General features: G+C 44.4%; 1 protein-coding gene across 1 annotated transcript in view; it reads left to right on the forward strand.

Moving 5' to 3' along the window:
* The window catches only part of LOC120022010 (CUB and sushi domain-containing protein 3-like), an 803,421-nt gene that overhangs the window by 715,881 nt on the left and 60,643 nt on the right, over positions 1–26,897 (forward strand). The window contains exons 57-58 of the mRNA XM_038965812.1: positions 22,361–22,543; positions 26,395–26,571. Coding sequence (XP_038821740.1) covers positions 22,361–22,543; positions 26,395–26,571 — 360 coding nt within the window. The remainder of the gene's footprint in view (positions 1–22,360; positions 22,544–26,394; positions 26,572–26,897) is intronic.

Raw genomic sequence — 26,897 nt, forward strand, 5'->3', positions numbered from 1 at the left:
GTTGTGAGTGGGTGCGGGTATGTGGTGTTCTGTGAGGTTGGGTGGTTAGGGAGGGTTGTGAGTGGGTGCGGGTGTGTGGTGTTCTGTGAGGTTGGGTGGTTAGGGAGGGTTGTGAGTGGGTGCGGTTGTGTATGTGTTGGGGCTCAGGTTGTCCTGAGGGTAACAAATGGCTAAGTCATCTGCAACGTTACATTACGATCTATAGGAAGGTTGTCATGGTGACCAAGCTCAGATGTTCAAATCTATATTCATCAGCTTTTGGTCTTACTTTTGCTCATTGCAAGAGCTAAAAACAGACAGAGACAAATAGAGAGAAGGTCATATCGAGGTCATATCGAGGACTTTTAGATATACCTCCAAAATAGAGAACTAGCTGCTAATAGCGGAGGGGGATTTAAAAGCGGTGGTGGAGCAACACGTTGGTTTCAGCAGAATAGAAGAAACGAGAGGCATCGACTAACATGTGGGCAGGAGGGTTCACCATCTTCACCCTAGTGGGCGCTGTACCTGGGCATTGACGTTACGGCTCCAATATATCACAACTCGTCTTCACAGTCTAGTCTCTCTCTTTTACTATTTCTCTCTCTCTTTTACTCTTGTCTCTCTCTCTCTGTCTCTCTCTCATACACACACACAGACCTTCCTTACTTCCTTCCTTCATTCCTGAATTACTTCCTTCTGCCCAAAATAAAGCTTTTTTCTCCTTCCTCTTATTTTTCCCTGTCTTCCACTCAATATGTAAAGTGGCACAATGTGGATTGGATGAAAATCGTTATATGGCTACATTTAAGTAAATATGACAATGACCCCGTCGAGGATGATGGGAAAATATATTTGTGGCTGAAGTAATTTTTTTCAGACAGAGAAGGATGTCATTCTCTGGATAATTAGGGCCTCTGTATTTCCTCTCTTGCAGAAGTTGGGGCCTGCATCCCAAATTAAACCCTATTCCCTGTATAGAGCACTACTTTTAACCAAAACATTGGGCTCTGGTCAAAAGTAGTGCAGTATATAGGAAATAGGGTGCCATTTTGAATGCAGCGGGGACAATAAGTCCCAGTAATGGAACTACTCTGTTGGTGGTTGGTGTTATCTGTTCCTCTTTATTGCTTATCTACTTTTCACTACGGCAGACTGAAGAGGAATCATCTCCTCCTCATCTCTCTCTCTCACTCTATAGAGAGAAACACAGGTACTCACCTTTAATACAGAAGATGGTGTTGGAATCTAAAAGGGTTTTGAATTGGACATCACAAGAAGTGCAAATTACTGGCACAAGATTTTTTTATCCCTGTAGTACATATCTTCCCTTCATAGTTTTCTTTACTTAAAGACTTGTGGCGCTTGTATACACCCTCCCTCACCCTGTTACAGACTGTCTGTAGTTTAAAGAGTTTAGCAATGTGTACACCTCCCCTCCCTCACCCTGTTAGTGAGTCCTACCTGTCCTTTAACCCATCCTACCATACCCTGTCAGTGGGTCCTATCTGTTATTTAATAACTCATTCCTGCCATGGCCTGTCAGTGTGTCCTATCTGTTATTTAATAACCCATCCTGCCATGGCCTGTCAGTGGGTCCTATCTGTTATTTAATAACCCATCCTGCCATGGCCTGTCAGTGGGTCCTATCTGTTATTTAATAACCCATCCTGCCATGGCCTGTCAGTGGGTCCTATCTGTTATTTAATAACTCATTCCTGCCATGGCCTGTCAGTGGGTCCTATCTGTTATCTAACTTCTAGTTCCTCCCAAACCCGGATCCGGGAGCACCCCCATCAGTAAAAAAGCTGACTAGCATAGCCTAGCATAGCGTCACAAGTAAATACTAGCATCTAAATATCATTAAATCACAAGTCCAAGACACCAGATGAAAGATACACATCTTGTGAATCCAGCCATCATTTCTGATTTTTAAAATGTTTTACAGGGAAGACACAATATGTAAATCTATTAGCTAACCACGTTAGCAAAAGACACCACTTTCTTACTCCACCATTTTTTTACTCCATCAGTAGCTATCACAAATTCGACCAAATAAAGATATAAATAGCCACTAACCAAGAAACAACTTCATCAGATGACAGTCTGATAACATATTTATTGTATAGCATATGTTTTGTTAGAAAAATGTGCATATTTCAGGTATAAATCATAGTTTACCATTGCAGCCACCATCACAACTCTCACCAAAGCGACTAGAATAACTACAGAGAGCAACGTGTATTACCTAATTACTCATCATAAAACATTTCTTAAAAATACACAGCGTACAGCAGATGAAAGACACAGATCTTGTGAATCCAGCCAATATTTCAGATTTTCTAAGTGTTTTACAGCGAAAACACAATATAGCTTTATATTAGCTTACCACAATAGCAAACATCACAACAGCATTGATTCAAGGCAAAAATAGCGATAACGTATAAACCACCAAAATATATTAATTTTTTCACTAACCTTCTCAGAATTCTTCAGATGACAGTCCTATAACATCATATTACACAATGCATATAGAGTTTGTTCGAAAATGTGCATATTTAGCGGCACAAATCGTGGTTATACAATGTGATTAGTGGCCAAAACTTCAAGCAATCTGTCCGGCGCCATCTTGGAGAGGCACCTATTCTAATCGAAAACTATTCATAAACTTGACTAAAAAATACAAGTTGGACAGCAAATGAAAGATAAATTAGTTCTTAATGCAATCGCTGTGTTAGATTTTTAAAATTAACGTTACTGCGCAATACAGCGTGCGCTAAAGCGAGACCGCACCATAATTCATGGCGGAATTATTATTTGACATTTGTCAACATAAGTACGAATTAACAGCATAAAGACTGCTTACTATTTGCTGAGCTTCCATCAGAATCTTGGGCAAGGTGTCCTTTCTCCAGAACAATCGTCTTTTGGTTGAAAGATGTCCTCTTGTCCTGTCGAAATAGCCGCTAACGTTAGCCACCCACTGGAGAGGTGTCCAACTCGTGAAAGCGCATGACAAAGAAATCCAGGAAAATCGCAATAAACTGATATAAACTGCTATAAATCGGTTTAAATTAACTACCTTATGATGTCTTTAACAACTATAACGAATAAAAACATGACCGGAGATACAGAACTGCTAAAACGAAAGCTTTGCAGGAGGCCATAGTGATGTCCCTGATGCGCCAGGCGCACCGTTGAAAAGGACGGTACTTCCGTTCCACGGTCTTATATAGGGCCCCAGATTGCGCAATCGACTCCATTCAAATTCTCACCGCTTACTGACATCTAGAGGAAGGCGTATGCAGTGCATGTAGCCCGATGGCTTACATGGGGACTTATAAACTGACCTCAGAACAGGGACCTCGATTTCTGAAATCTCACTCCCTGACAGGAAATGTGCTGCAGAATGAGTTCTGTTTCACTCAGAGAAATAATTCAAACGGTTTTAGAAACTAGAGAGTGTTTTCTATCCAATAGTAATAATAATATGCATATTGTACGAGCAAGAATTGAGTACGAGGCAGTTTAATTTGGGAACTCATTTTTACAAAGTCGAAATGGCGCCCCCATAGGCTCAAGAGTTAATAACTCATTCCTGCCATGGCCTGTCAGTGGGTCCTATCTGTTATTTAATAACCCATCCTGCCATGGCCTGTCAGTGGGTCCTATCTGTCCTTTAACCCATCCTACCATACCCTGTCAGTGGGTCCTATCTGTTATTTAATAACCCATCCTGCCATGGCCTGTCAGTGGGTCCTATCTGTTATTTAATAACTCATTCCTGCCACACCCTGTCAGTGGGTCCTATCTGTTATTTAATAACCCATCCTGCCATGGCCTGTCAGTGGGTCCTATCTGTTATTTAATAACCCATCCTGCCATGGCCTGTCAGTGGGTCCTATCTGTTATTTAACCTGTTTGGGCTGCAGGGGCAGTATTGAGTAGCCAGATAAAAGGTGCCCATTTCAAACGGCCTCGTACTCAATTCTTGCTCGTACAATATGCATATTATTATTACTATTGGATAGAAAACACTCTCTAGTTTCTAAAACCGTTTGAATTATATCTGTGAGTAAAACAGAACTCATTTTGCAGCAAACTTCCTGACAGGAAGTGGAAAGTCTGAAATTGAGGCTCTGTTCTAGGGGCTGCCTATTAAAGTCCTTGTTATTTATTAGTTTAGATGCACTTCATACGTCTTCCACTAGATGTCGACAAGGAGTGAGAGAAGAAATGGACTGTGTAACTTGATCTGGACTCGAATTACAGCTCCTGGAATGACGTGTCCCCCATTTCCTGTTTTCAGGAAGGCGCGAAGAGGGACCTGGATTTGCCTTTTGAAAAGCTGTCGTTATAGGCGACTACTATCTCCGGCTTTGATTTTATTTGATACATGTGACCATATCATCGTAAAATATGTTTTTTCAATATAGTTTAATCAGATTATTGAAATTTTTTCGGGAGTTTTGCCGTGTTCCGTTCTCTTCCGTTTGTTGACATGGAGAGATTCGTGCCACTTGGCTAGTGTGCTTGCTAAATCGAGAGGGAAAGAGGCCGTTCTAAATCCAAACAACGATTGTTCTTGACAAAGGACACCTTGTACAACATTCTGATGGAAGATCAGCAAAAGTAGGAAACATTTTATGATGCTATTTCATATATCTGTCGTACATGTGAACTAGTCGTCGGCGCCCAGCTTTTGGGTACTCTAGCTATACCGAAGCTGTATGTCGAAATTAAGTTATTTTTTAGAATTCTAACACGGCGATTGCATTAAGAACTAGTGGATCTATCATTTCCTATACAACATGTATTTTTTAGTTATGTTTATGAATAGCTATTTGGTCAGAATATGTGTGTCAGAAAAAGTGTCAGAAAAAAATCCGGACGTTGTGGGAAAAAGTAGCTAAGTTAGCACAATGTATAACCATTGATTTCAGCTCTAAATATGCACATTTTCGAACAAAACATAAGTGTATGTATAACCTGATGTTATAGGACTGTCATCTGATGAAGAATATCAAGGTTAGTCAAAAATTATATATCTTTTACTGGTTTGTTACGATCGCTAACTTTTACTGCTGGGAAATGGCTTGTGTTTTTGGCTATTGTGGTAAGCTAATATAACGCTATATTGTGTTTTCGCTGTAAAACACTTAATAAATCGGAAATATTGGCTGGAATCACAAGATGCCTGTCTTTCATTTGCTGTACACTATGTATTTTTCAGAAATGTTTTATGATGATGGTATTTGGCGTTGGTGTCTGTAATTATTCTGTCTGCTTTCGGTGCAATTTCTGATTGTAGCTGCAATGTAAACTATGATTTATACCTGAAATATGCACATTTTTCGAACAAAACATAGATTTATTGAATAACATGTTATAAGACTGTCATCTGATGAAGTTGTTTGTTGGTTAGTTTGGTTGGTTCTTGGTTAGTTAGGTTGGCTTTGTGCATGCTACCTGTGCTGTGAAAAATGTCTGTCCTTTTTTGTATTTGGTGGTGAGCTAACATAAATATACGTGCTGTTTTCGCTGTAAAACATTTTAAAAATCGGACATGTTGGCTGGATTCACAAGATGTGTAACTTTCATTTGCTGTATTGGACTTGTTAATGTGTGAAAGTTAAATATTTCTAAAAAATATCTTTTGAATTTCGCGCCCTGCACTTGAGCTGGCTGTTGGCATATTGTGGGCGGCCTCGGGCTGCAGCCATAAGAAGTTAATAACCCATCCTGCCATGGCCTGTTGGTGGGTCCTATATGTTATTTAATAACCCATCCTGCCATGGCCTGTTGGTGGGTCCTATCTGTTATTTAAAACTTCTTCTGGCTGCAAGCCCGAGGTCGGTACACTTATGACAACAGCCAGCTCAAGTGCAGGGCGCGAAATTCAAAATATATTTTTTAGAAATATTTAACTTTCACACATTAACTTCTACTTCATCACAATCCCGGATCCGGGAGCACCCCCATCAGTAAAAAAGCTGACTAGCATAGCCTAGCATAGCGTCACAAGTAAATACTAGCATCTAAATATCATTAAATCACAAGTCCAAGACACCAGATGAAAGATACACATCTTGTGAATCCAGCCATCATTTCTGATTTTTAAAATGTTTTACAGGGAAGACACAATATGTAAATCTATTAGCTAACCACGATAGCAAAAGACACAACCTTTTTTTCCCACCATTTTTTTCCTGCATAGGTAGCTATCACAATTTCGACCAAATAAAGATATAAATAGCCACTAACCAAGAAACAACTTCATCAGATGACAGTCTGATAACATATTTATTGTATAGCATATGTTTTGTTAGAAAAATGTGCATATTTCAGGTATAAATCATAGTTTACCATTGCAGCCACCATCACAACTCTCACCAAAGCAACTAGAATAACTACAGAGACCATCGTGTATTACCTAAATACTCATCATAAAACATTTCTGAAAAATACACAGCGTACAGCAAATGAAAGACAAAGATCTTGTGAATCCAGCCAATATTTCAGATTTTTTAAGTGTTTTACAGCGAAAACACAATATAGCGTTATATTAGCTTACTACAATAGCCAACCACACAACAGCATTGATTCAGGCCAACAATAGCGATAACGAATAAACCAGCAAAATATATTAATTTTTTCACTAACCTTCTCAAACTTCTTCAGATGACAGTCCTATAACATCATATTACACAATACATATAGAGTTTGTTCGAAAATGTGCATATTTAGCGGCACAAATCGTGGTTATACAATGAGAAAAGTAGCCAAACTGCCAACAATATGTCGGGAGAAATCTTGGGAGAGGCACCTAGTCTAATCAGTAACTAATCCTAAACTTGACTAAAAAATACAGGTTGGACAGCAAATGAAAGATACATTAGTTCTTAATGCAATCGCTGTGTTAGATTTTTAAAATTAACGTTACTACGACATACAGCGTGCGTTAAAGCGAGACCGCACTGAGATTAATGGCGGAATATGAATTTCAACAGAACAACGAATTAACATCATATATAGTTCTTACTATTTGATGAGCTCCCATCAGAATCTTGGGCAAGGTGTCCTTTGTCCAAAATAATCGTTGCTCGGTTGTAGATTGTCGCCTTCAAAGTTGGAATTAGCAGTAAACATTAGCCATGTGGCAAAGACGTGTCCAACTCCCTAAAACGCAGCATAAATAAATATCCAAAAATCGCAATATAATGATATAAACTGATATAACTCGGTTTAATATAACAACATTATGATGTCTTTAACACCTTTATCGAATAAAAACAGAGCCGGGTATATCTAAGGGCTATAAAGGGAGCTTTCTATAACGACAGCCAGATGTCCTTTCTGCGTCCTGGCGAAGTGAACAAAGGACGGACCCCACGTTCCCAGCCCATTTATAAGCTCTCAGATCTGCCTAGCAACACCATTTCAATTCTCACTATTCGCTGACATCCAGGGGAAGGCGTATGCAGTGCATCTCAACCAATAGAAGACAGGCAGATTTATAAACGGATCTCAGAACAGCCAGCAGAATTCAGCATTCTCACATCCTCATAGGAAAATTGCTCTAACTCCAGTTCTGTTTTACTCACAGATATAATTCAAACGGTTTTAGAAACTAGAGAGTGTTTTCTATCCAATAGTAATAATAATATGCATATTGTACGAGCAAGAATTGAGTACGAGGCAGTTTAATTTGCGAACGAAATTATTACAAAGTGCCAACAGCACCCCCTATTGAGAAAAAGAAGTCCAATACAGCATTTGAAAGATAAACATCTTGTGAATCCAGCCTACATGTCTGATTTTTAAAATGTTTTACAGCGAAAACACCACGTATATTTATGTTAGCTCACCACCAAATACAAAAAAGGACAGACATTTTTCACAGCACAGGTAGCATGCACAAAACCAACCTAACTAACCAAGAACCAACCAAACTAACCAACAAACAACTTCATCAGATGACAGTCTTATAACATGTTATTCAATAAATCTATGTTTTGTTCGAAAAATGTGCATATTTGAGCTATAAATCAGTTTTACATTGCAGCTACCATCACAGCTACCGTCAGAAATAGCACCGAAGCAGCCAGAGTAATTACAGACACCAACGTCAAATACCTAAATACTCATCATAAAACATTTCTGAAAAATACATGGTGTACAGCAAATGAAAGACAGGCATCTTGTGATTCCAGCCAATATTTCCGATTTCTTAAGTGTTTTACAGCGAAAACACAATATAGCATTATATTAGCTTACTACAATAGCCAGAAACACAAGCCATTCCCCAGCAGCAAAAGTTAGCGATCGTAACAAACCAGCAAAAGATATATAATTTTTGACTAACCTTGATAAGCTAGAGAGACTCCCGCAGAGGAGACGAGAGAGAGAGACTCCCGCAGAGGAGACGAGAGAGAGAGACTCCCGCAGAGGAGACGAGAGAGAGAGACTCCCGCAGAGGAGACGAGAGAGAGAGACTCCCGCAGAGGAGACGAGAGAGAGAGGCTCCCGCAGAAGAGACGAGAGAGAGAGACTCCCGCAGAGGAGACGAGAGAGAGAGACTCCCGCAGAGGAGACGAGAGAGAGAGACTCCCGCAGAGGAGACGAGAGAGATTTGTGGTGAAGAGGGGAGAGTAGGAAGAAAAAAAAACTAACAGGTACAAACTAGAGCCGATTTATTTGTACTTGTCCCTCTCTCAACAGCTCCCACTCTCAACAGCTCCCACTCTCAACAGCTCCCACTCTCAACAGCTCCCACTCTCAACAGCTCTCTAAATCATGGTTAATGCTTCTAGGATCCATTCTAGAAAACAATTCTGTGGCGACGTATACAATGCATCTTCATTTAGTTTTTGTGAGCGTCTCTCTGGGGAAACGCACTATCAAATCAATTTAAATAAATACATTTGTAAAGGACTTTATAAAGTATCCACATGTATATGACAGGACGTTATGACAGTCTAATCACATAATACAGTGTCATTAGCCTATTTCGCTACAATTATTAGTATTATCTGCCATGTGCTGATGACTTGAGATTTGCATGTGTTAAGTCTTCTAATTAGGCTAAATGATGTGTCTGTCTGTGTGTGTTTGGGGGTTTCTCTGTTTTGGGCGCAACCCGTTTTCCACACAGATGATACTTGCTAATCACTTGGGGTGTCGGTGTGCGTTCTTTCTCACTATCTCTCAGTTGCCGGTCTCTCTATGCTTCCTCCACTTGTCTCATCTTGCCGGTACGCTAGCACTACTGTAGACTTACTGATGCACAAAGAGCACCTTCACACACATATAGACTCACCTGCTCTAGGTCTCCATTAAACCTTCATTAACTGTCCGTGACCCATAAAAGAGCTCCTCCCCAAACCCCTCTGTACAGTGTATGGTGCATGTTCTCTTCTGAGAGCGCTGACCCAGAAAGAGACAGCCATGAGTTTCAGATGGGAGTATTGCTCTCTCTCGATCTCTCTCTCCCTCTCTCTGTCTCTCTCTCTCTCTCTTCCTCTCTCTCTCTCTCTTCCTCTCTCTCTGTCTCTCTCTCTCTGTGTGTGTCTCTCTCTCTCTCTCTGTCTCTCTCTCGCTCTCTCTCTCTCTCTCTGTCTCTCTCTTTCTCGCTCTCTCGATCTCTCTCCCTCTCTCTCTATCTTATGCTGTCTCTCTCTGTTTCTCTCTTTCTCGCTCTCTGTCTCTCGATCTCTCTCTCTCTGTCTCTTTCTCGCTATCTCTCTCTCTCTCTCTCTCTCTCTCTCTGTCTCTCGCTCTCTCTCTGTCTCTCTCTCTCTGTCTTTCCCCCTCTCTCTCTCTCTCTCTCTCTCTCCCTCTCTCTCTATCTTATGCTGTTTCCCTCTGTCTCTCTCTCGCTATCGCTCTGTCTCTCTCCTCTCTCGCTCTCTTTCTGTCTCTCTCTCTCTCTCCCTCATTCTCTCTCACTCTCTCTCTGTCTCTCTCTTTCTCTCTCACATTCTATTGTTCACTTCCCTGAAGCATTAGTATTTCCCTGGCTCTGAGCTTTGCCTTCCAGTGAGCTGCAGGATTCTAAGCCCCAGCAACAGAAGCCTTCTTTAGGGAAAAGCTATAGATCAAGTGAGGACGTGTGTGTGTGTGTGTGTGTGTGTGTGTGTGTGTGTGTGTGTGTGTGTGTGTGTGTGTGTGTGTGTGTGTGTGTGTGTGTGTGTGTGTGTGTGTGTGTGTGTGTGTGTGTGTGTGTGTGTGTGTGTGTGTGTGTGTGTGTGTGTGTGTGTGTGTGTTGGACAGTACAGTACATGCTAGGCCCTAGCCATAACCCTTATACTGTTAGATCAGTTTACCACCACAACACCCTCCGCTTCCATAGTTTCTGATGTAACTGCCCTCCTGGGCCAGGATAAACTGATGTAACTGCCCACCTGGGCCAGGGTACCTCCCAGGGTAAATGGATGTAACTGCCCTCCTGGGCCAGGGTACCTCCCAGGGTAAATGGATGTAACTGCCCTCCTGGGCCAGGGTACCTCCCAGGGTAAATGGATGTAACTGCCCTCCTGGGCCAGGGTACCTCCCAGTGTAAACCGATGTAACTGCCCTCCTGGGCCAGGGTACCTCCCAGGGTAAGGAGTAAGTCAGATGGGAGTATTGCTCTACCCCCCACCGTCACAACAGCCAGGTTGCTGAAGATCCACTTCGAAGTCTGTCTCGGTACTCAGGACATCAGGAGATGCCTTCAAAAGCGGCCACTAGGGGAAACGATGAGTTACCATCAGGTAGGCGTGTGTTTTGCAAGGGTGTAAACCACGAGCTCTGGCTCCGATGGGTGTGTGTTCAATCCCAGTGACAGGAACTCATTTATTATTGTTTTGTTTCCACCCTATCCCAAACCTTAACCATTAACTTAACCACTAGCTTAACCATTCACTTAACCATTGACTTAACCACTAGCTTAACCATTCACTTAACCACTAGCTTAACCATTGACTTAACCACTAGCTTAACCATTGACTTAACCACTAACTTAACCATTCACTTAACCATTGACTTAACCACTAGCTTAACCATTGACTTAACCACTAGCTTAACCATTGACTTAACCACTAGCTTAACCATTGACTTAACCACTAACTTAACCACTAGCTTAACCATTGACTTAACCACTAACTTAACCATTCACTTAACCATTGACTTAACCACTAGCTTAACCATTCACTTAACCATTGACTTAACCACTGGCTTAACCATTCACTTAACCATTGACTTAACCACTAGCTTAACCATTGACTTAACCACTAGCTTAACCACTAGCTTAACCATTGACTTAACCACTAACTTAACCACTAGCTTAACCATTGACTTAACCACTAACTTAATCATTCACTTAACCATTGACTTAACCACTAGCTTAACCATTGACATAACCATTGACTTAACCACTAACTTAACCATTGACTTAACCACTAGCTTAACCATTGACTTAACCACTAGCTTAACCATTCACTTAACCATTGACTTAACCACTAACTTAACCATTCACTTAACTATTGACTTAACCACTAACTTAATCATTCACTTAACCATTGACTTAACCACTAGCTTAACCATTCACTTAACCATTGACTTAACCATTCACTTAACCACTAGCTTAACCATTGACTTAACCACTAGCTTAACCACTAGCTTAACCACTAGCTTAACCATTGACTTAACCACTAGCTTAACCACGAGCTTAACCACTAGCTTAACCACAAGCTTAACCACTAGCTTAACCATTGACTTAACCACTAGCTTAACCATTGACTTAACCACTAGCTTAACCATTGACTTAACCACTAGCTTAACCATTGACTTAACCACTAGCTTAACCACTAGCTTAACCACAAGCTTAACCACTAGCTTAACCATTGACTTAACCACTAGCTTAACCATTGACTTAACCACTAGCTTAACCATTGACTTAACCACTAGCTTAACCATTGACTTAACCACTAGCTTAACCATTGACTTAACCACTAGCTTAACCATCCACTTAACCATTGACTTAACCACTAGCTTAACCATTGACTTAACCACTAGCTTAACCATTGACTTAACCACTAGCTTAACCATTGACTTAACCACTAACTTAACTTAAGGGTGACAGCAAGGCAGCAGACCGGTTGCAGGGTGACAGCAAGGCAGCAGACCGGTTGCAGGGTGACAGCAAGGCAGCAGACCGGTTGCAGGGTGACAGCAAGGCAGCAGACCGGTTGCAGGGTGACAGCAAGGCAGCAGACCGGTTGCAGGGTGACAGCAAGGCAGCAGACCGGTTGCAGGGTGACAGCAAGGCAGCAGACCGGTTGCAGGGTGACAGCAAGGCAACAGACCGGTTGCAGGGTGACAGCAAGGCAACAGACCGGTTGCAGGGTGACAGCAAGGCAACAGACCGGTTGCAGGGTGACAGCAAGGCAACAGACCGGTTGCAGGGTGACAGCAAGGCAACAGACCGGTTGCAGGGTGACAGCAAGGCAACAGACCGGTTGCAGGGTGACAGCAAGGCAGCAGACCGGTTGCAGGGTGACAGCAAGGCAACAAACCGGTTGCAGGGTGACAGCAAGGCAGCAGACCGGTTGCAGGGTGACAGCAAGGCAGCAGACCGGTTGCAGGGTGACAGCAAGGCAACAGACCGGTTGCAGGGTGACAGCAAGGCAACAGACCGGTTGCAGGGTGACAGCAAGGCAGCAGACCGGTTGCAGGGTGACAGCAAGGCAGCAGACCGGTTGCAGGGTGACAGCAAGGCAGCAGACCGGTTGCAGGGTGACAGCAAGGCAGCAGACCGGTTGCAGGGTGACAGCAAGGCAGCAGACCGGTTGCAGGGTGACAGCAAGGCAGCAGACCGGTTGCAGGGTGACAGCAAGGCAACAGACCGGTTGCAGGGTGACAGCAAGGCAACAGACCGGTTGCAGGGTGACAGCAAGGCAGCAGACCGGTTGCAGGGTGACAGCAAGGCAGCAGACCGGTTGCAGGGTGACAGCAAGGCAGCAGACCGGTTGCAGGGTGACAGCAAGGCAGCAGACCGGTTGCAGGGTGACAGCAAGGCAGCAGACCGGTTGCAGGGTGACAGCAAGGCAGCAGACCGGTTGCAGGGTGACAGCAAGGCAGCAGACCGGTTGCAGGGTGACAGCAAGGCAACAGACCGGTTGCAGGGTGACAGCAAGGCAGCAGACCGGTTGCAGGGTGACAGCAAGGCAACAGACCGGTTGCAGGGTGACAGCAAGGCAGCAGACCGGTTGCAGGGTGACAGCAAGGCAGCAGACCGGTTGCAGGGTGACAGCAAGGCAGCAGACCGGTTGCAGGGTGACAGCAAGGCAGCAGACCGGTTGCAGGGTGACAGCAAGGCAGCAGACCGGTTGCAGGGTGACAGCAAGGCAGCAGACCGGTTGCAGGGTGACAGCAAGGCAGCAGACCGGTTGCAGGGTGACAGCAAGGCAGCAGACCGGTTGCAGGGTGACAGCAAGGCAACAGACCGGTTGCAGGGTGACAGCAAGGCAGCAGACCGGTTGCAGGGTGACAGCAAGGCAGCAGACCGGTTGCAGGGTGACAGCAAGGCAGCAGTAGGGCGTCAGGTAGCCTAGCGGTTAGAGTGTTGGCCCAGTAACTAAAACGTCACTGATTCAAATACCCAAGTTGACAAGGTGAAAAATCAGTCGATGTGCACTTGATCAAGGCACTTAACCCGTATTTGCTACAGGGGCACTGTACTTTTATGACTGGCCGTGTAAAACAACACATCCGGTGTATGGATACACCGATCCGGTGTATGTAACAATAAAATATGTATTATTATTAAACCATATCACTCCTCCTAACCAGTGCACAATGCAGGTAGAGCCCTTCCCTGTAATCCCAAGCACTCAGTGATCCAATTAACTAGACCCCCTGTCCATTAGCTAGACCACCTGTCAATTAGCTAGACCCCCTGTCAATTAACTAGACCCCCTGTCCATTAGCAAGACCCCCTGTCCATTAACTAGACCCCCTGTCAATTAGCTAGACCCCCTGTCCATTAGCCTGACCTCCTGTTCATTGTCTAGACCCCTTGTTCATTGACTAGACCCCCTGTCAAATAGCTAGACCCCCTGTCCATTAGCTAGACCCCCAGTCCGTTAGCTCGACCCCCTGTCAATTAGCCTGACCTCCTATCAATTAGCTAGACCCACTGTCCATTAGCTAGACCCCCTGTCAATTAGCAAGACCCCCTGTCAATTAGCTAGACCCCCTGTCCATTAGCTAGACCCCCTGTCCATTAGCTAGACCCCCTGTCCATTAGCTAGACCCCGTGTCAATTATCTAGACCCCGTGTCAAATAGCTAGACCCCCTGCCCATTAACTAGACCCCCTGTCCATTAACTAGAACCCCTGTCCATTAACTAGACCCCCTGTCCATTAGCTAGACCCCCTGTCCATTAGCTAGACCTACTGTCAATTAGCTAGACCCCCTGGCAATTAGCTAGACCCCCTGTCCATTAGCTAGACCCCCTGTCCATTAGCTAGACCCCCTGTCCATTAGCTAGACCCCCTGTCCATTAGCAAGACCCCCTGTCCATTAGCCTGACCTCCTGTTCATTGACTAGACCCCCTGTTCATTGACTAGACCCCCTGTCAAATAGCTAGACCCCCTGTCCATTAGCTAGACCCCCAGTCCTTTAGCTCGACCCCCTGTCAATGAGCCTGACCTCCTATCAATTAGCTAGACCCCCTGTCCATTAGCTAGACCCCCTGTCCATTAACTAGACCCCCTGTCCATTAACTAGACCCCCTGTCCATTAACTAGACCCCGGGTCAATTAAATTAGCTAGACCTCCTGTCCATTAACTAGACCCCCTGTCCATTAGCTAGACCCCCTGTCCATTAGCTAGACCCCTTGTCAATTAGCTAGACCCCTGTCCATTAGCTAGACCCCCTGTCCATTAACTAGACCCCCGGTCAATTAGCAAGACCCCCTGTCCATTAGCTAGACTCCCTGTACATTAACTAGTCCCCCTGTCCATTAGCTACACCCCCTGTCCATTAACTAGACCCCCTGTCCAATAGTGACTGAGTCAGTGAGCATGCTACCTGGTGGTCTAGTAGGTGTAATGTTGGATTGGCACTCCAGGTTAATACGTGTACTTCCTGTGTCTCCAATTAGTCGGGGGTGCTGAAGCGTTGGCTGGACGCAGGGCTCTAGGGCTCAGGGCCTGTGTTGGGGAGGGGTTTTGAGCCGTCTGGTGCCCATGAAACGTTGGTGATGTGATATCATGTGGCGGGAAGGGGACGTGGTACAGGCTCTGTCTTTTCCCCTGTTGCCTGGCCAGTTAGCATTCTAACTGTACCGGCGAGCGTAGAGTTACAGTTTCTTATGAAGAGACTACAGAACAAGTGCTCTGTTTGAGACTAGCGATCACTCAGGCAGTTCTGTGACGAACACAAAGTCACAGGCACATTTGAGACAGACGCCCTTTGTGACAAAACACCAGGGAGATTTCTTTTGACCTCCCTCTGTTCTCCATTCTCCGTTCCCCAGTGTGTCCATGTCCATACTCTGTGTGAGACACGTGAGGTAGGGGGGACGGGATGGGGGAGGGGAGTGGCTGAGGGCCTGTTGTGTTTGTGGTGACTTAGTGGCTCTCCGCTAGCTGTCTAGAGATTTGGCTCTGTATCACAGTGTGTGACAGCCAGCCCTCTCTCTCTCTCTCTCCCTCTCTCTCCTTCTCTCTCCCCTCTCTTTCTCCCCTCTTCCTCTCTCTCACCTCTCCCTCTCTTTCTCTCTCCCTCTTTCCCTCTCTCCCGTCTCCCTTTCTCTCTCCCCTCTTCCTCTCTCTCTCTCTCTCTCTCCCCTCTTCCTTAATCCCTCTCCCCTCTTCCTCTCTCTCTCTTTCTCTCTCTCTCGCTCTCTCCTCTCTTCCTCTCTCCCCCCCCCTCTCTTCCCTCTCCCTTCTCCCTCTCTCTGTCTGGTGGCATGTTGTGTGTCAGCGCTGCCTCTTCAGATGACAGCTAATAAAGCACCAGCCTAACTTGGTCAGCACATTTTCCCTGACAGAGCACACTCCTGGGAACCTGAACCCCCCACACCGGGGGATGCTTGCTGCCAGGAGGATAATAGAGGAGGTGGAACATGGGACACATGCACCTGCTCAGCAGCCACACACACACACATACACACACACAAAAGTTTTACTCATAAATAAAGTCACACACACACGTCCACACATACTCATGCACACACATACACACACATACACACACAAACACTTGGCAGTTGGCACACAAACAGACACACACACCTTACCTGGAAGCCACCACTCACTGTCACCTGGTATCATATCTTGGGGCTGTGTTCTGCTTAGTAAAGAAGGCTGTAACAGTAGCACGTATCTCCAGCAGGCTGTACCTTAGGAAGTGTACACTATTTGTGACCCTCTATTGTCCTACTACAATACATGTGATTGTGTGTGTGTGTGTGTGTGGGGGGGGTGCATCCTGTAATTTGCCCTGTGTCTTCTAAGAATCATACTCAGTAGGACCCACAGAGGAACATTTATAACCAAGACACTCAATGCCCTTTCAACTGCAGCTTTACCCGTATGACGGCAACGTTCTTGTTCACACTGTACATGTCTGTTGGGACTAGCACTTTATATGCTAGGTATGGAGCTAGGTGAAACAGAACAATGCCCACTCAAATGCAGCTTACCCACATGACTAGGGCTGTTGCCGTGACCGTATTACCGAGTCATGAAGACAGTCAAATCCACCTGACCGTTTAGTCATGGTAATTAGGCTTCTCCAAGCTCTGATGCTGCTGATGTACATTAGTAGCCTACCAAACGTGCTAACTGCCTGGTACTCAGCACTCTATTATCCCTCTAATCACTCTGACATCAATGCAAATGTAATGGAAAATCTAATCAAACACTTCATGAGAGCCCATGAGCTCATGTTGCGCAACATTTGTGATGGCCTCTACTAAAAAGAATAGGGTTCCCATCAGCTTTCTATAGACTAGGCCTACTATATTTATTTTTCTACTTCCCTAATATTAAGCACATTGCTATCTTTACAACAGGAGTATAGCCTACCTGGCTATATGGGAAAAGTGACCTCCATTTGCTATTTAAGTGTACAGATGAACTGTATTTTTTTACCCCCTGCCCCTGTTTCGAGACAGGTGCATGAAAGTGGTCCATTCTAAATCAAAACAAATTTCACACATATTATTTAGTATATGTAAAAAGAAAATTAAATAATGAATAATCTGATGGGTGACAATATTAGCCTATCACTTGTGAATTATATATTATCACTTATGAATGATGCCCAGAATAAGGCAAGAAACAAACCCTTTTTTTGGCAACTTTTTTTAATCATCATCACACACCTCATGTAGCCTATCCCATAGGCCTATATGTTTTGATAAGGTTTGAATCACAACTAAAGTGGTCAAATAACTTCTTAAAATGAAGCACATGAATCCATTTTACAAGGGGTGGAGAGCCTAACTGACATACATAAGCAGCGTGTGAGTTTCATGTTTGGGGAAGATAACTTTCACCGTAAAAATGCACCTTTATTATAAAAGCATTACACGCATAATCGATTTTGCGGTCACTTTTGATAAAGTGTTTCCCGCTAATGGAATATTGGTGCTTATAGCCTACTGCAGTGTTTCTTAAAGTATGGGTCGCGACCCACTTTGGGTCGCGACCGACCTGTTAATGGTGGGTCGCGAAGTAAATGTATAATTATTTCATTAATGACTGGAATTGATTTGGCCAAGTGCATCTGCGCTCTCGGTTCAGTGCGCTCTCTGCTTAGCAGCAGTCTCTGCTCAGTTTGGCAGCAGCGAGTGGGAGAGGTGGAGGGAGATGCCCATGTGCTTCACTATTTACCGGGTCTTTTTTCTGCAGTTTTCTTGAAGATCACTCCACGACCCACACTGAATAACAAGCCACTGACTTGTTATTCCCACTCGCCATCACTCACCGCTGTCATGAAATGGACTCATGCTAGCCACAAGTTCTGACTGAGCTCAATCGTAATGAAACGCAAATACAGTGATTACTTTTTGTCTCATTCATACAAACTTTGAGAAATAACGAGGAGCGCCCGCAATGTGTTTTGTGTGGGGAAGTGCTTAGTAATGAGTCTCTCAAAACAAACAAATTAATAAAACGACACGTCCTGACCAAACATCCAGGCACAATATGACGGTAAACACAGGGACTTCTTTCAGAACAGGCAAGAATGCTTCAGGAAACAATGCTTCAACAGTGGAAAAGTAAGTCAACTAGCAAGGCATTGTTGTCATTTTATAACAGGTGATGATAAGCAGAAATAAGGTAGTACTATCTCTCGTAGTAGATGTGAGTGTCTCTTTCAAACAATCCCCTGATAGCTAACGTTAGCCAAAGCAAGCTAACTAGCTACTGATAGTGCAACCCTAAGAAACAGTTCAGAGAAGATGAAAAATTATCAGGCCGACTGTACATTTTACTGTAGAAATGATTGTTGAAAACAAGTCGAGGTTGGAACTGTTGCTGTTACAAGTAATACGTTTTATTCTGAACTGGAATAAACTGATTGAGGCTTTTTGAGGCAAACACTCACACATTTCTGGGTTGCTCATCTACAGCAGGAAGCGGTCTCCTGCCTGACAGAGAAAGCAGTAGATGTTCTGATCCAGTTTGGCACCACATACCTATGCAAGTCAGGGTTCTGTACAGAAACAGTGTCAATGCTGAGCATGACCTCAGTGTTGCATTGTCTAAAGCAGAGCCCAGAATAGACCTGCTTGTTGAAAACTTCAACCAGCCACACACCTCTCATTAGGACTGTGTGTATGTTTGTGTTTTCTGCTCTACATCTGTGTGATGTGATCATTCAGTTCAGAATGAAATTATTTATTGTATTTTAACAGCAACAGTTCCAACCTAGACAGGTATGTAAGAGCATTTTTAATGGGGAAAAATAAACATGAAAATATATTTATGGGTATTTCCTTGTTATTTGTTTTTGTCTATATTGCATTTTTTTTAGGCATAAGGGCAATGAAATGTACCGATATTTACGTATAGTTGCATATTTTCCTGAGCTTGGGTCCCAGGAAAACACAGAATTTCTCATATGGGTCCCAGGATGAAAAAGTTTAAGAACCCCTGTCCTACTACAGTGTGTGCATTGCTGCTCTTATAATGTAAAGAAATAGCCTAATAGTTTATCAACATTTTAAGCTAAATGTTCGGATCTGTTGCGTCAGCCACATTGCACAAAACCATTTTTTTGATGCTAGTGGTTGTATTCATTTGGGATCTATCGCATCCCACAACTGTCCCAGACTATGTTTGGAATACTTATGTCTCGCACAGAAGAGAATAGGTCGACTTTTGTACGATCGGGGATAGTAGAATGACATAGGCTAGTGCTACTCATCTTGTTGGCTGACAAAAAGTAAATGTGGACAGTTCTTCCAATATCTTCAATATGCACCTCGGAATTGGATAAGGACACGAGCGCAGTTGTGTCCCAGATGTGTCTGTCTTCACTTGTAGCCTGTGAGAAAGACGCAATCATGTGATGGAGAGCCATGTGAGTGAGAGGTGCTTCAGAGCGTGCAGCACTCAGCACTTCTCCCTGAGTGCGCATTCTAGGCATTATCAAGTGCTTGTGAAATTGTGAATGAGAGACTGATAAAGTGTGTACAGCCTGCGCAAAAAAAAAAAAAGCAGAGCTCATGCCTTTCAAGCAACTTTTTTCAAGTCATCATTAGAGCCGCATCATGCAGCCTTAGAATGTATTCAAAATCTAAACATATAGCCCAATGTTTGTAGAACAACTAAAGATACATTAATAACTCTAAATGAATCATATAGGAATACCCATTTCTTTGATAACTGCTCAACACAGAACAGCAGCATGTAATATAAAATAATGCCACGGAATTCCTAACCAAATCTTGTCTGTTAAATGAACTAGTGTAGCCCACAGCCATAAATAAATTATGGATGTATTGGGAAGGTGTAGGTTATATTACATGGATTTATTAGACTTTTGAAAATGTAGATGTTCCAAAGGTCTGCATCAGTGCCAATAGTGTTCAAAGCTGTCCTCAAGGCAAAGGGTGGCTACTTTGAAGAATCTCAAGTATAAAATATATTTTGATTTGTTTAACACTTTTTTTTGTTATTTCATAGTGTTGATGTCTTCACTATTATTCTACAATGTAGAAAATAGTAAAAAATGAAGAAAAACCCTTGAATGAATAGGTGTGTCCAACCTATTGACTGGTACTGTATATGTTTGTGAAAGTCTCATCTTTCCATAGAGGGGTCATAATAGTTTGTAGGCCACAGACGCTACATTTTTGGGGATGTCTCATGATCTGAACAAACACCGCTCTAGCTCTGGCACCTTTCACCGCAGATGAGCGTGTGTGCAACACTGGTGGATGCAGCGGATTGGCCGGATATCTCCAGTTTAAACTGACAGATTTTGAAGGGGATTTTTTTGTGTTACGCTAATTTGATGTCCGCGGGGGCGGGGTTAATAGCAGCCACTTTAATCTGTCCCCTGGGCTTCCACTGCCAGGGACATAGAGAAATAATGAATTCTATATTGAATGGCCAGGGACACGACTGCTTACCTGTCTGTAGACTGTCTAATGGAGCGGATTCCAGCCTCGCTGTATAGGTAAGCATCTACTCTGTGTGTGTGTGTGTGTGTGTGTGTGTGTGTGTGTGTGTGTGTGTGTGTGTCGGCTGCATTCAAACCTGGGATCACAGTCAAGCTGCTGCTAAATTAGATTTCAATCAAATCAAATCAAGCTTTATTTGTCACATGCGCCAAATACAACAAGTGTAGACCTTACCGTGAAATGTTTACTTACAAGCCCTTAACCAACAGTGCAGTTCAAGAAAGAGTTAAGAAAATATTTACCAAATAAACTGAAGTAAAAAAATAATAAAAAGTAACACAATAAAATAACAATAACGAGGCTATATACAGAGGGTACCGGTACACGAGTCAGTGTGCGGGGGTAGAAGCTGGTAAGGAGCCTTTTGGTCCTAGACTTGGCGCTCCGGTACCGCTTACCGCGCGGTAGTAGAGAAAACAGTCTATGACTAGGGTGACTGGGGTCTTTGACAATTTCCTCTGACACCGCCTAGTATATAGGTCCTGGATGGCAGGAAGCTTGGCCCCAGTGATGTACTGGGCCGTACCCACTACACTCTGTAGCGCCTTACGGTCAGATGCCGAGCAGTTGCCATACCAGGTGGTGATGCAACCGGTCAGGATGCTCTCGATGGTGCAGCTGTAGAATTGTATGAGCATCTGAGGACACATGCCAAATCTCCTGTCTCCTGAGGGGGAAAAGGTGTTGTCGTGCCCTCTTCACGACTGTCTTGGTGTGTTTGGATTTTGATTTGGGCAAGGGGATGACTCAAGTGTACTAAAATAACATTGTTTAATTAATTATGACTTACTGTATTTATGGAACAAACAAGGGAGGAAATGTTAGGTATTTGTCTGGACATGAGAGAAATAGATATGATAGATACATTTATGGATGTTTTACTCACTTGGTATTGAAATCCTATATGGATACCAATTGCACTTTGTATCCAAGTGACTTTCCAGTATTTTCCATCCTTATAATGTGTAGCATCAGAGCAAGATTTATCTGTTACTGATGAGGCATAAGTATCTCCATGTACTTGAGCCATCTGACACATCTTCCGTTACGTCTGAGCGAGTGATTGGAGTGGACCGCCCTGATTGTCTCCCAGTAACAGCTCTGATAACTGTTAGGGCCATAGGGGACTGTGTGTTCGTCTATCTCCTAGATCCTGGCTGTGCGGCCTCCATTACTTTAATTTCCTCATCAGCGGCGGGGAGTGGTCTGTCCGTCTATCTGTCTGTCTGGGATGGATGTGTGGCTGGTTCAGGTGAAAAGCAAGGTTACCAAGTGTGCACCCCAAATGGCACCCTATTCCCTATTTAGTGCACTACATAGGGAATAGGGTGCTGTTTGTGAACCAGACCAAGGCTACCAAGCCAGGAGCTATGCCGACGGAGGAGGGGAGGGAGGGAAGGGGAAGGAGATATATGGCACTTTCCTGAATCAATCAGGAGTATCCATCTCTGGTGAGCTACTGAGGGGAATCGGTGAGAGAGGGGAATCAGTGTGCGTTGGTGGTTTTCTGTAAGGTTACACCCACATACAGAGAATGAGGGAAGGGCAGAAGGGACAGAATATTCGCTGGTTTGAATGACAAAAAGGGTTGTGATGTGTTTCCATGGGAACATTGTGACTGACCATTAACTCTTTCTATGCTTCTGCTTTTCCCTGTGGGCTGGTGCGTGGGTCTCTGTGTGTGTGCAGGTGACTCCCAGGGGACATGTGGGGACCCAGGCACCCCGTCGCAGGGCAGCAGGGAGGAGAGTAACTTCAGGATCCGCAGTAAAGTCCAGTTCAAATGCTCTGAGGGTTACGAGCTGATTGGCTCTGCTGAGAGGATGTGCTTTCCTAACAGCACCTGGTCTGGAACACAGCCCTTCTGCAAACGTGAGACCACACGCACACACACACACACACACTTCTCATTCTTCCAACAAATATGGTCCTCTGAGTCCAACAATCGGCTGTACCATTCCATTTCCAGCCAGCGTATCTCAACGACACATGCTTTATCAGTCACCACCACTGAAGGATTTTAACATCCCTTTGTTACCCCCCCCATAGCTAATACATAGCCTGCTCTCGCTGCAGGGTCCCCTATAGCTAGCAATACATAGCATGCTCTCGCTGCAGGAGCTCCTGCAACCCCACAACCCCCCAGGTGTTAGTCAGGCACCTAGACACAACCCCCCAGGTGTCAGTCAGGCACCTAGACACAACCCCCCAGGTGTCAGTCAGGCACCTAGACACAACCCCCCAGGTGTCAGTCAGGCACCTAGACACAACCCCCCAGGTGTCAGTCAGGCACCTAGACACAACCCCCCAGGTGTCAGTCAGGCACCTAGACACAACCCCCCAGGTGTCAGTCAGGCACCTAGACACAACCCCCCAGGTGTCAGTCAGGCACCCAGACACAACCCCCCAGGTGTCAGTCAGGCACCCAGACACAACCCCCAGGTGTCAGTCAGTCAGGCACCCAGACACAACCCCCAGGTGTCAGTCAGGCACCCAGACACAACCCCCCAGGTGTCAGTCAGGCACCCAGACACAACCCCCAGGTGTCTCCTTTGAACCACCCTATTCATCTCATCTCAAACGAGACAGGATAGCATTAGTGTGGTCTCCAAACGCCGGCTTCGTGTCCTCCATGTTCCCTCTGAGCCACTGCAGCTCTCTAGTTAAATAGATTTACAGATTGTTAACTTCTCAGCCCCTGAGGTGGTTGCCAGGCAGCTTCTCCACAAGGCTGACAGGGTACCTCTCTCTCTCCATCACGCTGTCTCTCTCTCAGTCCCTTCTCAATCTCGCTTTCTCTTTCTCCCTATCCAGTGCTAGAGGCGTTACTACAGACCCAGGTCCATTCCCGGGCTATTCCACAACCGGCCGTGGCCGGGAGTCCCATAGGACGGCGCACAATTGTCCCAGCGTTGTCCGGGTTAGGGGAGGGTTTGGCCGGGGGAGGGGGGGGTTTACTTGGCTCATCGTGCTCTAGCGACCCTTGTGGTCAGCCTGCAGACGGACCCCGGTTGCCAGTTGAACAGTGTTTCCTCCGGCAGCTGGCTTCCAGGTAAAGCTGGCGGGTGTTAAAGAGGGCTTTTAGGCGGGTCATGTTTCGGAGGACACATGACTCCACCTTCGCCTCTCCCGAGCCCGTTGGGGAGTTGCAGCGATGAGACAAGAGGGGGGGGGGGGTAAAATACAACAAAAAAATAAGAAATCCATCTGTTATACCTGAGCCTGTTGTTTCTCTCTGTAAAATACTGACATTTTACATTTCTCAGCCCAACTCACCCTCACATAGAACAAGGGTCTGTGTCCCCAATGGCACTCTGGTCAAGAGAGGTGCACCATAAAGGGAATATGGTGCCATTTGGCAATAAACCTCTAACTCATGACTTAAACATCTTTTTTTTGACAGTGGCCATGTGGATTTCATTTCTATTCCCTCTCAGTACCTCACAGATGGAGTATTGGTAAAAATGTGTCAGGGACACCTCCTTTCATAGCTCGACAGCCAATCCTGGACATTGTTTAAGTCTATATCCAAGAGTACCACACTGGGGGAGGATCCCTACAGCAATGGCTGCACTGTCGTTCTACTCTTCCCTAGATGCTAGCCGTCTCTCTCAACCCTCTTGTAAACAGCTTTAAGTACTTATATCTGACTGTTATTAAGCTGGATCTGAGTTGATGCTATGGGGATGGAGTACGGGAATTGTGAAAGGGGTAATGATGATTTCATGGAAAGTACAAATACTGTGCTTTACTTTATTAAAAGTATTTAATTCACCCAAAACACTTACAGTTAGATAGACACAGTCTTTATTAAAGGTGATCCTATAGATTGTCCAATCTAACATATACAGTTGAAGTTGGAAGTTTACTTACACTTAGGTTGGAGTCATTAAAACTAGTTTTTCAACCACTCCACAAATTTCTGGTTAACAAACTATACTTTTGGCAAGTTGGTTAGAACATCTACTTTGTACATGACACAAGTAATTTTTACAACAATTGTTTACAGACAGATTATGTCACTTATAATTCACTGTATCACAATTCCAGTGGGTCAGAAGTTTACATACACTAAGTTGACTGTGCCTTTAAACAGCTTGGAAAATTCCAGAAAATTATGTCATGGCTTTAGAAGCTTCTGATAGGCTAATTGACATCGTTTGAGTCAATTGGAGATGTACCAGTCGATGTATTTCAAGGCCTACCTTCAAACTCAGTGCCTCTTTGCTTGACATCATGGGAAAATCAAAAGAAATCAGCCAAGACCTCAGAAAAAAAAATTTAGACCTCCACAAATCTGGTTCATCCTTGGGAGCAATTTCCAAATGCCTGAAGGTACCACGTTCATCTGTACAAACAATAGTACGCAAGTATAAACACCATGGGACTACGTAGCTGTCATACCGCGTTCTGTCTCCTTGAGATGAACGTACTTTGGTGCGAAAAGTGCATTTCAATCCCAGAACAACAGCAAAGGACCTTGTGAAGATGCTGGAGGAAACAGGTACAAAGTATCTATATCCACAGTAAAACGAGTCCTATATCAACATAACCTGAAAGGCCGCTCTGCAAGGAAAAAGCCATTGCTCCAAAACCGTCATATAAAAATCAGACTACGGTTAGCAACTGCACATGGGGAGAAAGATCGTACTTTTTGGAGAAATGTCCTATGGTCTGATGAAACAAAAATAGAACTGTTTGGCCATAATGACCATCGTTATGTTTGGAGGAAAAAGGTGGAGGCTTGCAAGCCGAAGAACACCATCCCAACCATGAAGCATGGGGGTGGCAGCATCATGTTGTGGGGGTGCTTTGCTGCAGGAGAGACTGGTGCACTTCACAAAATAGATGGCATCATGAGGCAGGAAAATTATGTGGATATATTGAAGCGACATCTCAAGACATCAGTCAGGAAGTTAAAGCTTGGTCGCAAATTGGTCAAATTGGTCATTTCAGATTCTTAAAATAAAGTGGTGATCCTAACTTACCTAAGACAGGGAATTTTTACTAGGATTAAATGTCAGGAATTGTGAAAAACTGAGTTTAAATGTATTTGGCTAAGGTGTATGTAAACTTCCGACTTCAACTGTAAGTCATAATTTATTAAACAATGTTATTCTAGTCATCCCTTTGCCCAAATCTATATCCAAACACACCAAGTGTGAGTGCCCCCCCCCCTCCTCCTTTTGCCCTCGAACAGCCTCAGTTCATCGTGGGCACTGACTCTACAAAGTGTCAAAAGCGTTCCACAGGGATGCTGGCCCATGTTGACTCCAATGGTTCCCACAGTTGTGTCAAGTTGGCTGGATGTCCTTTGGGTGGTGGACCATTCTTGATATACACGGGAAACTGTTGAGCGTGAAAAACCCAGCAGCCTGACACCTACTACTGTTCAATACCCCGTTCAAAGGCACTTCAAAATGTTGTCTGGCCCATTCACCCTCTGAATGGCACACATACACAATTCATGTCCCAATTGTCTCAAAGCTTAAAAATCCAACGTTAGCCTTATCTCCTCCCCTTCATCTACACTGATTGAACAAGTGACATCGATAAGGGATCATAGCTTTCACCTAGTCAGTCTGTGTCATGGAAAGTGTTCTTAATGTTTTGTATACTCGGTGTACTAGTATATGATGAAACAACTTCACAAGTATTTTTGAATTATCACATAAAACCAATCATTCAATCAAACTCTATCTGCCCCTTCTCTCTCTCTCCAGCGGTGCAGTGTGGGAACCCGGGGACCCCCAGTAACGGCCGTGTGTCCCGGCTGGACGGCACAACCTACTCCCACTCTGTCACCTACTCCTGTATGGATGGCTACCTGCTGACCGGCTCCACCACACGTCAGTGTCTGGCCAACGCCACCTGGTCTGGCACTGCCCCCAACTGCAGCAGTAAGTCTTCATAAACCAACCTCACTGCCCTGAACTGCAGCAGTAAGTCTTCATAAACCAACCTCACTGCCCTGAACTGCAGCAGTAAGTCTTCATAAAACAACCTCACTGCCCTGAACTGCAGCAGTAAGTCTTCATAAACCAACCTCACTGCCCCCAACTGCAGCAGTAAGTCTTCATAAACCAACCTCACTGCCCTGAACTGCAGCTGTAAGTCTTCATAAAACAACCTCACTGCCCTGAACTGCAGCAGTAAGTCTTCATAAAACAACCTCACTGCCCTGAACTGCAGCAGTAAGTCTTCATAAACCAACCTCACTGCCCTG

Source organism: Salvelinus namaycush, chromosome 27, assembly GCF_016432855.1.
Source record: "Salvelinus namaycush isolate Seneca chromosome 27, SaNama_1.0, whole genome shotgun sequence".
In the NCBI taxonomy this organism is placed as follows: Eukaryota; Metazoa; Chordata; class Actinopteri; order Salmoniformes; family Salmonidae; genus Salvelinus; species Salvelinus namaycush.